This window comes from Bos indicus, chromosome 13 (genome assembly GCF_029378745.1).
Source record: "Bos indicus isolate NIAB-ARS_2022 breed Sahiwal x Tharparkar chromosome 13, NIAB-ARS_B.indTharparkar_mat_pri_1.0, whole genome shotgun sequence".
NCBI lineage: Eukaryota > Metazoa > Chordata > Mammalia > Artiodactyla > Bovidae > Bos > Bos indicus.
In genome coordinates this window covers 35343647-35358465 of record NC_091772.1, presented here as the reverse complement: position 1 = coordinate 35358465, position 14819 = coordinate 35343647, and the positions used below count along the sequence as shown (strand labels likewise).

The 14819-nt window shown below is 47.3% G+C and overlaps 1 protein-coding gene across 9 annotated transcripts in view; it reads right to left on the bottom strand.

Moving 5' to 3' along the window:
* The window catches only part of MAP3K8 (mitogen-activated protein kinase kinase kinase 8), a 35197-nt gene extending 21414 nt beyond the window's left edge, over window positions 1-13783 (bottom strand). The window contains exons 1-5 of one of the 9 annotated variants that reach the window (XM_070800966.1): window positions 13624-13783; window positions 11717-12371; window positions 5196-6427; window positions 1151-1324; window positions 552-913 (exon numbers count right to left, since the gene is read on the bottom strand). In XM_070800966.1, the coding sequence (XP_070657067.1) occupies window positions 552-913; window positions 1151-1154 (366 nt within the window). In that variant the 5' untranslated portion in view covers window positions 1155-1324; window positions 5196-6427; window positions 11717-12371; window positions 13624-13783. Of the gene's footprint in view, window positions 1-551; window positions 914-1150; window positions 1975-4798; window positions 5168-5195; window positions 6428-11716; window positions 12372-13623 lie in introns of those variants that run through there. The other 8 variants (XM_070800961.1, XM_070800965.1, XM_070800963.1 and 5 more) reach the window with 8 other exon arrangements.
* Window positions 13784-14819: the final 1036 nt, after the last annotated feature.

The window sequence follows — 14819 nt, the reverse complement described above, 5'->3', positions numbered from 1 at the left end:
AGAGGGAAAGGAAGGGGGTAGGGGATTGAGAGGTACAAACTATTATGTGTAAAATAACCTATAAGGATATACTGTGTTACATGGGAAATATAGCCAATATTTTAAAATAATATACATGGAGTATATCCTTCAAAAATTGTGAATCATTATATTGTACACCTGTAACATAAAATTATACATAAACTATACTATATTATATATATATATAAAGACAAAGTCTTTATTCCCCTCTCACATGAGTCTCAAAGCCTTTCTCTTTGACTTAATTGACAAGTGAGCTCTTTAGTGAATAATGAAATTAAAATTCATTCTTCTTAATTACCTATTTGTAGAACTACTTCTAAAATATGGAGAAGATTCTTTAAACAAAACTTTTAATGAAGGCTGTATTTTTTGCATCTTTCACACGGAGGTCATTCTTACAGATATTCCATTTTTAAAAACTGTACCTGGCAGCCAGTCTGAACAACGTTCAAATCCCACTCAGCATTAAATGTAGCAGGAGTAGGAAGCTGAACACACAGCACTCAACTGATGAGGAAAAAACATACCATATTTAACAAAATTCCAGATTCTTGAGGTCGGCGTCTGTATAAACGCTTCGCAGTGTTGGATATGTGGTTTGCAAAAGCTAGCAAGTCCTCCACGGTCCCGTATCTGACTGAGGACAACCAGGGCCCCTCCTGCCCACTGAGCAGCAGAGACTCAGACCGCTCCTCCTCGTTGTGGTTACTGTCCTGACACATGGTCAGCAGACTGGGTTCATAAACCGCTGGCTCTTCACTTGCATAAAGATTTTCCATAATGTCTATCACATCGGACACATTCAAATGTTTCATTAATAAATCGAGTTCTTCTTTGTTGTCACTCCCGGTGCTCATGAACTCCATCACTGTTGGGCTCTCCAAAGAGTCTGCAGAAGAAAGCGCGACTACTTACTTTACTGTGTGTGTGTTTGCGATCAACAGGAAACTGACAAGATGGACTGGGTACAGACTTCTATATGCTTTTGTTCATAAAATAGGGGCTCCAGCCACAGGGTGTGTGAGGTCAAGTGCACAGACAGTGAAGAAAGGGACCTGAGATAACCTTTAATCTGGCGCTGATTTTACAGAGAGGAAACCTGAGATCCAGTGAACTCACTACCTACCCATTTACTCACTGAGTTGCTGGCATCAGCTGTAGCCTCTGAAAATAAACGTTCACTAAATTCAAGTATGAACTTGAGGAGCAGGAGCTGAGGCGCCTGGGTCTTGACAGTTTCCAACCTGCTGCTCTCCCAAAAGGGGCAACCCTTTCTGCATGATCTCTGTGACTTTTAGGCCTTGGGTGAATTTAAAAAGAAAAGAAACTCTCTGGGAATTCCCTGACAGTTCAGTGGTTAGGACTCAGCCCTTTTACCACAGGATCCTGGGTTCAATCCCAGGTAGGGGAATGAAGATTCTTCAAGCCACATGGTATAGCCAAAGATAAATAAATACATAAAATAAAAATAGAAATACACTTTAAAAAAAATTTCCTTTACCAAATTCAGGAGCTAGCTTTGCAAATAAAATTCAGGTCTTGAAGCCAGAAGCATCTCAAATGGATTTTAATCTAAGCAAATTTGGTGATGGTAAGTCAAGTTTCAGGAATAATTCTGATGCAAATAAATTAAACGGCTCACTTAGAAGGAAGACAGCAAACCTCAAATTCTCCTTCTGCTGAGGATGGCTATGAGAAAGGAGAAGATTCTTTTAACCTGTAATCAGCTGTCCCCTCCTGTGACCAGAACTCTTTAACGGGACAAAGCATGCATTTCACAGATTCAAGAGGGTTCATATAACATCTAAATCAATGACTCTCTAGAAGTTGTGGTAAGAGGCCAGGGCAGCCAAATCTATCATAAGCAAGACACAGACAAGGTCAACTAAGTCTGCTTAGCCAAAACTGTATTTCAGTTTTTTACACACATCAGGAGCCATACTTGGGGATCTGTAAATAAGAAAATGAAGAGAAATGAATTGTAAACTGTGAGGCTGTAACACAGGATTTTAGAACAATCCCATCCCAAAGGGTTAAAGATAAAAGGACTTAAGGGACCAAGAAAATAGAAAGGTATGTATGTCTACTTAAACTACTGCACTCCTGGAAGCAGCCTCTCTCTGAGAGATGTTTCAGGTTCTTAAAAGCATAAGCCTTCAATGCACACAGGGATAATAAAAGCCACAGGCTCCCATCAACCTGGAGCACACACACCAAACCCAGGGAAATATTCCACGTCAGGGTCCCCTGCCCACAAGACCCAGACACAGACCTCTTGGTGAATTTCACTGGAGAAATGAACCATGCAATTTTGTGCCATTATTAAGTTACTGGGGGATCAATTTCTGCTCTACAAACAGTGTCTGGGATAAGAAGGTAAGATACTGCAGTCTGACACCCCACCTAGACTCAGACTGCAGGGGATCCAATCTCTAGCCTCTCCTTTTCTGTCTGCTAATCTTTACCCACAGGACCACCTGCAAAGCCCTCTTTAACCCCACTGCACATCAACGTTCCCCATCTGTAAAATGCAAGTAATAACAGCATGTCCTTCATAGGTGGTTGTGAGGATCAAAGGAGCTCAAGAGCACAAGGTCCTAGGTGCAGAGTCTGGTACACAGTGAATCAACTGTGTCTTTTGCAGCTGCTATGATGTGCATGAAAGCAAAGGACCGAGTCTGATTCCTGGCTTTGCAGATACCTCAACAGAGCAGCTTTCTTATCTGCAAATGGGATGTGGCTACCTATTCCCCCACTTCTTTGCAGCAAGGTTTTAAAGATCGTTTCTAAAATAAGAGACAAAGAAAAAAAAAAAAAAAGAAAGAAACCTATGAAACGTTTTGATGGCTGTTATCACTGATAGTTGCATCTAGAGAGCAAAGGAAGCCCCCCTCTCTGAGACCTAGCGGGTCTTGGAGGAAGACTGATTTAGGGTCTTGGAGTCTGTTGAATTCTGAAAGGAATTTCTTAGGTTAATGGAGGAACCTTCAACTTGGGTTTCATGGGGCTGTTTAGTTGCAGTTTCTACTTGCAAAATTTACAGGAAAAAAAAAAAACCAAAAACGGAATTAAAACAAAAACAGCCCAATTTTGGATCCCACTGGCTAAAAACTTCCAAAGCTGCTAGGTTTACTTCTCAAAAGGCTGGCCAGAGAGAAAATAAAGTTCCCGGGGTAACAGGGTTAAAGAAAGAGAGAAAAAGGTCCAGACAGTTTACAGGTCAGCTGATCCAGAGAGTGGAAAGGCAGGTTTTGGTTCTTATATTCTCCAGAAAGTCTGGAGCATTTATATGTAAAACCTAAGAGGCGGAGACACACACACCCGTAAACTGGAAGCTAGAGGAGGGAGGGAATGCACAGAGGGAGGGCAGGGAGGTGAAGGAGTGTGTCTTCCGTGCCACTAATTCCTTAGCAACGCCACCCTCCTCACGCAAATCTGTGTGCTCCCGAGGCAACCCTGATGACCAGTTCATCCACTAAAGGTCTGAGCAAAAGCTGTAGCACTTTCAGGCCTTAACTAGGCAGACAAAATGCTAACAATTTCCTAGTTATTCACCATCAGTAGCCATCTAGAAAAAGTGTGAATGGTGAAGGTATCTGTATTCCACGTTAGCCACAAGGACCCTTCTCCACACAGTTTACAGTTAAAAAAAAAAAAATCTGCATTAAATCACTGGTTGTTACTGCAGTTGGGGAGTATACCAATTTTAGACATGGACAAATGGGCAGATATAGTCAAAATTCTGCCCATTTGTCCATGTCTAAAATCCCATGGGCAGAGGAGCCTGCAGGGTATAGTCCATGGGGTCACGAGGATCAGACACGACTGGGTAACTAAACCACCACCACAGTCAAAATTATCTGCTCTTAATTATTTCTGACACTGGCAATACAATCAAGAGGAAATACTTTTCCTAAACATAAATGGCATACTCCTGGCTTCTTTTATCTACACAAACAAAAGTTGAGGGTTTCCTGGCAAGTGTGAGTGAAAATGGCCAACATGACTGGCCTAAGTTCCTACTTAACAAAAGGATGATTATACCCTGTGGTACTTCCCATTTAAAACATTTTTCTGCCAAAATATTACATTGCCCCTCGGGGCACACATCCAGGAAGACTTTCTCTAATGATATTTTTGTTCTCAAAAAGCCCCAGAATGAAGCTCTCCAATTTTCCTTACAGGAGACCTCAGTCCGAAACACTGCACACAAACCTCCACCCATCAGATCTGGGGGCGTTTGCCGAGTCAGATAACCTTCTACTTGGCAAGTACCTACAACTCAGGCCACAGATACAGAAGCCAACTGAATTAGCGCTTCTTTCCCTGTTTTTATCAAGAGCAGTCCAAAATATGTCTTTCCCAAAGTGAAACAGACTGCAGTGTTTCACGTAAAGACAGTTAACTTTTGGGAAAATCTGTATGCCGTTCTTCCTTTTAAACTTCGCAATCCTGAATACTGAATTTCCACGGGGAAACATCTGTGAAATAACATTTTTCCCCTGAAGATTCTTTCTTAGGCCAAAAACCCAGCACTGGTCTCCTGCTATAATCACCCTATTAGTCACAGAAGACGGTCCACGGAACAAGCATGAAACTTAAGTTTCAGCTCTTCCATGTCTCTCGGTCCCGCCAGCCCCCACCCCTACTCCCTTCTTCCCGTCTCTTTCCTTAAAGAGAAGGGAGCCTTAAAGGGCTTGCAAGTTAAGTTAGAAGAGCAACCCTCGTTAGGGCGAGGGGCAGCTAGGGGCCCCCGCCTCCGGGGTGCACTCACCGGGTCTGGGCAGGGAGACAGCAGCTGTGCAGGTGGCGCACGCGGCGGGAGGCGCAGTGACAGCGGGCCCCAGCCTCCGGGTGCATCGCCGGGACCTGCTCTGCCCGCGCACTCGGGATCCGGGAAGCAGGAGGAAGGGGGAGGAGTCGGGGGCGGCGCCCCGAGAGACCCTTGCGCAAGGTGCTTTCCAGCTGTGCCGGCTGCAGCGACTACCCGCGCGCAGCACAGGAGCGCCGCAGCTGGAAGAGGGCAGCTCCTACCTCCTGGAGCCCCGGAATACACCCCGCACCCCCACGCCCTGATGCCGGGGCTCCCCGGATCTCAGGGTGGGAACCCCCGGGGCACCCAGCAGGGCTGCGATCTAACGATACCCCAGAGCCCCCAAAGTCTGCGTTACCTGCGGCCTCCGCGCGGTCCCGCGAGCGGAGCGCTCCCGCCGCGGTCCCCCGACGGCTCTCGTCGCAGCTGGTGGGCAGCCCCCGGGAGCCGGGCGCTCCGGGGTCCCCAAGCCCGGCGACAGCAGAAGAGGGAGCCAGGGCGACCGGCCCCGGAGCGTGGCGAGCAGTCCAGGTCCGAGCTGCCAAATGAGCCCGGAGCAGCTCGCGCTCCCGGGCCGCCCTCGTCGGCCCCTGAGTCACGGCGTCTGAGCCGGCCGAGGGGCGGCGCAGCAGACTCCAGCCGCCGCCTCCCCGCCTTTTCCATTTCCCCTTTCTCTCCGTAAACAGAAAGAGCCCGCCGGCTTGCGGGGCAGCCCGAGCCCCCGCGCTGGGAAATTCCGTCCTCCCCCTCCCACGACTTGCCCTCGGGGCCCGGGGCGGAGCTGGAGGCGGGGCAGGGGAGGGGCGCGCCCTGAGCGGAATCGGCCTCGCCACGCCTCCCGGGGACACGGAGTACCGCGCGGCACCGGCCCTAGGCCTGGGAAAACACCTACGAGTTCCCTCTGAGCCGGGTTACCCGGCAGCCAGGGTGCTAGAGGGCACCCGGATGCGGAGTTGGCAAGGGCGACCGCAACTCGGCACCCTGTCCCCGAAGGAAGATCGTAGTTCCTAACGTGCTGGTGTTGGGCTCAGATTTCGGTTCAGGTCACAGACACAGCGCGGTACTCCGCGCCTTCCTCCACCCCGCACCCACTCAAGTTCCAGGGCTCGCGAGAGGCGGCCGCAGTGTAAGCCCAAACCAGGGGAGTTTGGTATGGGGTAAGGGCGAACCCCTGGACCCGGGCCGGGATCGCCGCCAGCAAAACCTGGTTTCGCTCTTTCCGGCCTTCATTCGAACTAGTTATTGGTGATGCTGCCCGACACCAAAGTATGTCTGCCCTGATTTCCTCCTAACCCCAGCGTCGAATCTGGGAGTCTGTCCTGCTGGGGCAGAAGCTCAAAGTTCATCTAGAGTGATCGTCCTTCCCAAGTGGAAAGCGTTTACTCCCAGGGAAGCCGGAAGAAGATTCTAGGGAAACAGCGCCCCTCTGCGAAATCCACGTTCCCAGTACCTACTGAGTACCTGCTCTCACGCTCCCGCCAATAGTGCCTGAGTCTTGCTGGGTACCTTTTGCAAGACAGGCCGAAGGAGATGCTGTTAGGCAGGGGTCCTCAACCTCGAGGATGCAATCCCTGATGATCTGAGGTGGAGCTGATGTCATAATGATAGAAATAAAATGCACAAGAAATGTAATGCGCTTGAATCACCCCCCCCCCAAACCATCCACCACCACCCGCTTCTCAGTTCAGTTCAGTCGCTCAGTCCAGTCCGACTCTGCGACCCTATAGACTGCAGCATGCCAGGCTTCCGTGCCCATCACCATCTCCAGGAGCTTGCTCAAACTCATGTCTATTGAGTTGGTGATGCCATCCATCTCATCCTCTGTTGTCCCCTTCTCCTGCCTTCAATCTTTCTCAGCATCAGGATCTTAAAACTGTTTCCACAAAACTGGTCCCAGGTGCCAAAAAGGTTGCGGACTGCTGCTCTTAGGCACACACCCACTCTCCCTGCTAGCGACCCAGACCTTGGATGTGCCTTGTGGAGTCCAGATTCAAATGTCTTTCAAGACTGCATCGGACCTGCTCTAAGACTCTCCATATTTCTCCTATGGATAGTGAACTGTTATTCCCACCCAAAGAAGTCATCTGAGAATTGCCAGTGGAGGGAGGCTAACTGAGATGTGCTAGCCTCATTTCTCTGTGCTCCTGTTTCCCACGATGGTAACAAGGTGATTGATAGGGGCCCAAGAATTTAGTAAAATGGTTAGGACTGTTTGTGGACTAAGGCATCCCCCAGATTATTTTAAATACTAGGGTGTTGCGACATGAATGACATGGGCATATGCCATTTCCAGGTGGCCCCAGTGCTGAACCACTCCCCACCCCCAACCTGATCCAGGGGACTAGGCTTTTTCTGCTCCTGGAGGAGGGCGTGCTACCTGGACCGACCCAGTTGCTCTGACTCCGCAGAGACTGCCGGCGCCCAGGCTGGGAGAAGCCTGACTGGCCTGGACGCGGACTCCATGGAATTTGGCCAGAACTCAAGAGCAGATTATCCCAGTCTCGGCTGAAACTGAAGCATTTACTACTTAGTCTTTTCTCTGGGAACAAGATTGGCCGGGTTGTTGCCTCTAACTGTAACATGAGAAACGTCTCTCCTCTTATCTGTTGTCTTCCACCAAGGAAGGGTGAGTCTTATAAACATTTTAAAAATAGAAACATGGAACCGCCCCCTTGATGAGCTCATGAAAACCACACCTAATCTTCTGGGAACTAAGTATTAGCCTTGGTTCCTACACAGAGATCTTCCAAATATAGCTGGATTTTAGGGAGCTGCTGAAATAGCTGCTCCAGGGGGGTTCTCTCTGGTTCTTCACTGCTTATGCAATCGCAGATTTCATCTGGTGGGGTGAATTAAGAGGCTTTACTCACTTTTTAATGTCTAAGAGATTGGCCCTGGTGACCCGGATTACTGGAGAGAGAAAACAATTGAAGGGAAAGAAAAAGTTTGCAGACTACTTGCATTTTTCTCGGTCAAGACTTTGTTACACAGGCTGCAAAAGCAATCCTGCTCAATGTGCTGGAAAAGTGAGGCTTCAGCTTGCTGAGGAGAAGCCACCAAGTGGGGAGCATGCACAGCCAGAGAGGGGTGATTAAAGCAGAGATGGCTGTTTGCAGCCAGCAAAATGCACTTGAAAACTGAGCTGCAAGGTTGCAGTTTACTTGAAGAGGCTTCTCCACAGGTGCATTGGGACAGTAATAGACTTGTTATTTGTAGTGCGGAAATCAGAGCTCATTTACACCCCCAGGACCAAGGTGATTAACTACGGTAGATGCTTCAGTCAGTGCATCAGTCTGTGTAACCCTAACCAGATCTATACTGATAAATAAATACAGAACACTGCTTTCCAGTCTTTTTCATATTCATAAAAATTATAGTATTTTCCTAGAATACTGGGATAAGCTGGAATAAATTGGAGGATACCTATATGTGACTTGGGCTTCCCTGGTGGTTCAGTGGTAAAGAATCTGCCTGTCATGCAGGAGACACAGGTTTGATCCCTGGGTTGGGAAGATCCCCTGGAGAAGGAAATGACAACCCACTCCAGTATTCTTGCCTGGGAAATCCCATGGAAAGAGGAGCCTGGTGGGCTACAGTCTATGGAGTCACTGAGTCAGACACAATTGAGCGACTAAACAACAGCAATATGTGACTTGAAGAAAAATGTATCAATATTTCATTTTCTTAAATTATAATAGCAATAAAATACAAGTGTTTGAGAAAGATCATTAAATATTGAATTTTAGTAAAGTTTTAAATAAGATGTTTTTAAAGTTAAGTGGAACTTGAGCCTGATTTAATCAGCATAACTTTTTGCTATCTGGCTTTTGTTGCAGCTATACATATTTACGCACTATCCTGGATAGCTCAAGTGGTAAAAAATCTGGCCATGATGCGGGAGACCTGGGTTGGATCCCTGGGTTGAGAAGATTTCCTGGAGAAAGGCATGGCAACCCACTCCAGTACTCTTGCCTGGAGAATTCAATGGACAGAGGACTTAGTGGGCTACAGTCTATGGGATTGTAAAGAGCCAGACACGACTGAGCGACTAACACTTTCACATGCATATTTACCTATTCAGTTCAGCTGCTCAGTTGTGTCCGACTCTTTGCGACCCATGGACGGCAGGATGCCAGGCTTCCCTGCCCATCACCAGCTCCCGGAATCTGCTCAAACTCATCTCCATTGAGTTGGTGATGCCATCTCATCCTCTGTCATCCCCTTCTCCTCCCACCTTCAGTCTTTCCCAGCATCAGGGTCTTTTCCAATGAGTCAGTTATTTGAAGAATCAAGTGGCAAAAGGATTGGAGCTTCAGCGTCAGCATCATTCCTTCCAGTGAATATTCAGGACTGATCTCCTTTAGGAGGGACTGGTTGGATCTCCTTGCAGTCCAAGGGACTCTCAAGAGTCTTCTCCAACACCACAGTTCAAAAGCATCAATTCTTTGGAGCTCAGCTTTCTTTATAGTCCAACTCTCACATCCATACATGACTACTGGAAAAACCACAGCCTTGACTAGACAGACCTTTGTCAGCAAAGTAATGTCTCTGCTTTTTAATGTGCTGTCCAGGTTGGTCATAGCTTTTCTTCCAAGGAGCAAGCATCTTTTAATTTCATGGCTACAGTCACCATCTGCAGTGATTTTGGAGCCCCCCAAAATAAAATCTATCACTGTTTCCATTGTTTCCCCATCTATTTGCCGTGAAGTGGTGGGACCAGATGCTATGATCTTAGTTTTTTGAATGTTGAGTTTTAAGCCAGCTTTTCCACACTCCTCTTTCACTTTCATCAAGAAGCTCTTCAGTTCCTCTTTGCTTTCTGCCATAAGGGTGTTGTCATCTGCATATCCAAGGTTATTGATATTTCCCCGGGCAATCTTGATTCTAGCTTGTGCTTCATCCAGCCTAGCATTTCACATGATGTACTCTGCATATAAGTTAAATAAGCAGGGTGACAATATACAGCCTTGAGGTACTCCTTTCCCAATTCGGACCCAGTCTGTTGTTTCATGTCTGGTTGTAACTGTTGCTTTTTGACCTGTATACAGATTTCTCAAGAGGCAGGTCAGGTGGTCTGGTATTCCCATCTCTTGAAGAATTTTCCATAGTTTATTGTGATCCACACCGTCAAAGGCTTTGGCATAGTCAGTAAAGCAGAAGTAATGGGTAAAACCTCTTAGCCATTAAGAGGTTTGAATAATGACCTCTTTGCTGCTGCTGCTAAGTCACTTCAGTCGTGTCCGACTCTGTGTGACCCCATAAACGGAAGCCCACCAGGCTCCCCTGTCCCTGGGATTCTCCAGGCAAGAACACTGGAGTGGGTTGCCATTTTCTTCTCCAGTGCATGAAAGTGAAAAGTGAAAGTGAAGTCGCTCAGTTGTGTCCGACTCTTTGCAACCACATGGACTGCAGCCTACCAGGCTCCTCTGTCCATGGGATTTTCTAGGCAAGAGTACTGGAGTGGGGTGCCATTGCCTTCTCCAATGACCTCTTTAAACTTCTGATAATAACCTTCAGATGAGAAAGTGTGCAGACACATAAGTAATAAATATAAAACCATTATAATAATCTTTAAATTTTCTGAACAGTTGAAATTCCGTTTTAAAAATCCAGTAGGTCTTGATTTTTTTCATTTCAACAGGTAGGTTTCTTATGGTAAGTGAATTTTAATGATAATTGAATGTTTTCATATTAAGTCTTTCTAAGTATCGAGGCTGTAATGTGAAAACTTGCTTGCACTGTCAGAGTATTTAGCTTCGATGCCGCTAAAAAGACACAGCAGACGAAAGGATGAAGCATGGTGGGGCGGGAGAGAAGATTCTGGACCGCCTGCCCCACTCCTTGCCCCACCTCTGCTGCTGATGCTCCATGGGCTTTGGCCTTGCTCCTCTAGCACATAAAAGGTTTCCTCCAGCCCAGGCTGGGCCCCCTGCAGCTGTTGGCAGATGGACCTGTTGGCCTCACTCAGCATTTTGGGGTGGAATAGGGATTCCATCAGACCTGTGGGGACCACATGAGCAACAGTACCTTTCGCTCTGACCCCTTAGTCACCCTATAGCATCCCAGAGAGGACCGCAGAGGCCCCCAAATGCCTAAAGGTTGCAGTCCCCAACTTTTTTGGCACCAGGAGCTGGTTTTGTGGAAGACAACTTTTCCATGGACTGGCGGGTGGGGGTTGCAGGCAGTGGAGGTGGAATGGGGATGGCTTGAGGATAACTCAAATCTATTCCATTTATTGTTCACTTTCTTTCTATTATTATCACCTCAGCTCCACCTCAGATCATCAGGCATTAGATCCTGGAGGTTGGGGACCCTTGCCTTAAGGAATATGTGCATGCCCAGTCTTTCAGTCACATTCAACATTTTGCAACCCCATGGACTGTAGCCCATCAAGCTCCTCTGTCCATGGAACTTTCCAGGCAAGAATACTGGAGAGGGTCACCGTTTCCTATTCCAGGGGATCTTCGTGTCTCAGGGATTGAACACACATCTTGTGAGTCTCCGGCATGAGCAGGCGGATTCTTGACCATTGCGCCTTTAAGGAATACAAGGGTATCTATGTTCCTCCACATCACTGTGCAGGGCTTTCCCCTACAGATCCCTCCTAGGACTCAGGGCAGAGGTCAGACCAGGATGAAGGGGACAGTTTTATCTGTCCACCTCTTTCCTTTGTCTTATCCTCAACTTTGGGGACTAGAGAAGGAATGGCAACCCACTCCAGTATTCTTGCCTGGGAAATCCCATGGACAGAGGAGCCTGGAGGACTACAGTCCATGGGGTCACAAAAAGTCAGACACAGCTGAGTGCATACACACACACATACACACACACGCACACGCACACAGACACACACCCCTTTGGGGACCTCACTGTACTCACCAACTTTTGCTCTCATGGTGCAAAGTGGGACCAGCAATGATAGGAAGGCCATGGGCCTGGGGCAGAGATGGAGTCCTCCGGTGGGGGTTGGGGTGAGAAACCCGCTGCTTCCTGGTCTCTCTCAGCTGTGGTTGGTGTTTACCTCTGAATAAACCTGTGTATACCGGGCCTGGGTGTGAACCAGACACCTGCTCTTAATGTGCAGAAAGCTCAAACTCCAGACTCTCAAAGTACCTAAATTGCACCCGTTTTATATGAAATGTATTCTTTTTTCATTCATTGCTTTGTGCTGTGACTTCCTCAAATGTGCCACACTCTGAAAACAGAAACTTCTGCTCTGTGCCTGTCTCTTCCACCTCCTGAATGGAAACTCCCAGTGCAGCATTTCTTAATCTCCGGCTTCCGAGATTACCACACGGCTCAGGATGCGCCCCCCCATCAAGGAACCATTTGGGGCTCTGTCCTCCGGCAGATGCAATTGCTTTCAGTTTTCACATTTGTAGAGGGGGGAGGAGGACTCAGCAACGAGACTCCCCCTAACTGTGTGGGCCCACGCACTGGAGCAGTCCCTGATGCGTTTGTGGGTATTCTCTGCTAGGCATCTCCCATGACTCCTTGTTAACCAGAGTCTCCTTATCCCAGGACCAGATGTCACCTGCAAACACGATATGAGGGACTATTGGCAACTTACTGCCCCAGCGACGCAAGGAATTGTTTTAACAAATTAAGTACAGCCTGATCTGCAAGTGTAAATGCAGAGGTAGAAAAAAAGTCACTATAATAGCATCCTCTTCAAAAACAATCGTTACTAACTTCTTTTGGAATGGTGTTCTTTGCACAATACACATTAGAAAATTGGCTGGATTACTATTTCAAACAGCCCTTTAAAAAGGGTGTTGGGTGCTTATTCTCATATGATTGCTTTAAACCAAGTGAGTTAAATACATTTGGGGTTTTCCTTTGCAGTTACAGCACTAAAGACAATTGCAAGGACTTCCCTGGTGGTCCAGGGGTCAAGAATCTGCCTGTCAGTGCAGGAGACACAGGTTCTATCCTTGGTCCAGGAAGATTCCACTTGCCGTGGAGCAACTAACCTCCATACACCTCCTCTAGGTCTTTAGATTGATAATCTTTTGTCTCTCATCATGGGAAGAGAGGTTGTGAAGGCATTTCATCTGTCTCCTAGTGGGTAGAGATATGGAAGAGGACTGAGCCCGGGAAACCTCAGAAATGGAACACTAGTTTTGCTTATGCTTAAAGGGCAACTGGGCTTCCCAGGTTGAAACAGTAAAGAATCTACCTGCCAATGCAGGAGATGCAGGAGACTCGAGTTCAGTCCCTGGGTCGGGAAGATCCCTTGGAGGAGGGCATGCAACCCACTCCGGTATTCTCACCTGGAAAATTTCGTGGACAGAGGAGCCTGGTGGGCTATAGTTCACGGGGTCACAAAAAAGTCAGACACCACTGACCACAGCCTCACAAGCACAAAGGGAAGCCAGCTTTAATTCTTCCTGGGGTCTGTGGGAGCCCAGAGAGACTTCCTGCCCCTCTCACCCTGGTCCTGGGTCGGGTGATAGGTGCCTGGAGGCACTGCTGGGCTTAAGGGTATCCTGAGACCTTCTCCTGGTTACTGAGGGCAGATGGATGGGCAGTGTCTCCCTCTTGTCTACCCAGCTCTCGCACACAGCGCAACACCCCTAGGCCAAGACTCTCTCCAAAACAGGAGTCCTTGCCCAGATGCCTATAGACATGCTGGAATGGAGCCTATTTCTATCAGCTCACGGAGCTGGCGATAAACTCCTCATGATTCCTGAGACCTGGTTGCTAAGTACAGTCAAGACTAAACATAAAATTATAAGTAAATTAAATCTATATAAAAGACAAAGTGATAAATAATAAAAACTTACCACGTCCTGATTCTATTGCATGGAATTGTTTCTCAGCTCTTGAGGTCATTCATGTCTACTACATACCCGTGGTGGAAATACAACACCATGATGGGTGCCCAGATGTCTTTTTCCAACTCTGCATTCAGTGGCCTCGAGTTAGTAGCTTAAAATAGGCCATCGTGGGAGTTTTTACACCACAGAAACCAGCAAACACTACAAACCAGGGCAGGGCTTTCACAAGGCTGGTTGTTAAATATTTATCAGCCCAGCAAAAGCTGTGTCCATGAACTTTTAACACTTCTGACACATTTTAGGTTATTTGTTTTTGTGCTCTACCCACCTTTTCTAATATTAGTAATCCATCAGAATAGCTCTTATTTCTACTGAAGTAGAAAATCTCAAAAAAAAAAAAGGAAAAGGAAAGAAAATCTCTGACAGTGAAGGGTGTTCACGGGCCACCATCTCTCTGTCACCCCTGGAGCTTCATCCTTGTTCTAACAGCAAAGCCATGGATAGTGGGGAAGGGCATCAGGGGTGTGTCCTGAGAGCCAGGCTATAGCCTAGAGTGGCCCCTTGGGGGCACAGACAGCAGACACTTTGCTTCATAATCTGACTTCCAAGCTGATGCTGGCTGGGTTTACAATCAGTATTGCCCACTGCCTCTTAGGAAACCCCTGAGGAATTCTCATTCAGTATATGGGGGCTTTGGCTCCCCAGGTGGCTCAGCGCTAAAGAATCCACCTGCCAATGCAGGAAACGCAGGTGATATGAGTTTGATCCCTGGGTCGGGAAGACCCCATGAAGTAGGAAATGGCAACCTGCTCTAGTCGTCTTGCCTGGAAAATTCCATGGACAGAGAAGCCTGGCGGGCTACAGACTATGGGGTTGCAAAGAGCCAGACATGATCGAGCACACACACACTTAAGGGGGCTTGGTCCTCTGAGATCTGAACTCAGAAAGCTCAGGAGAATGGAAATATGGGGCAAGTAAAAAGTTGTTTGCACTCAAACCTCTGCTTTACTTTCTGTCCATGTGACCGTAAGCAAATTAATACATTTGTGGAGCTTCGGTTTCTTTATTTATAGAAGGGGGGAAAAACTACTTGGTTTTCATTTTACTTTTTACACTGTCCTTTTTTTTAAAAAAAATAACATCAAGTGTTATCAATAACCCACAGCTTTGACACTAGGAGAAAAGTGAAATCAATTATTACA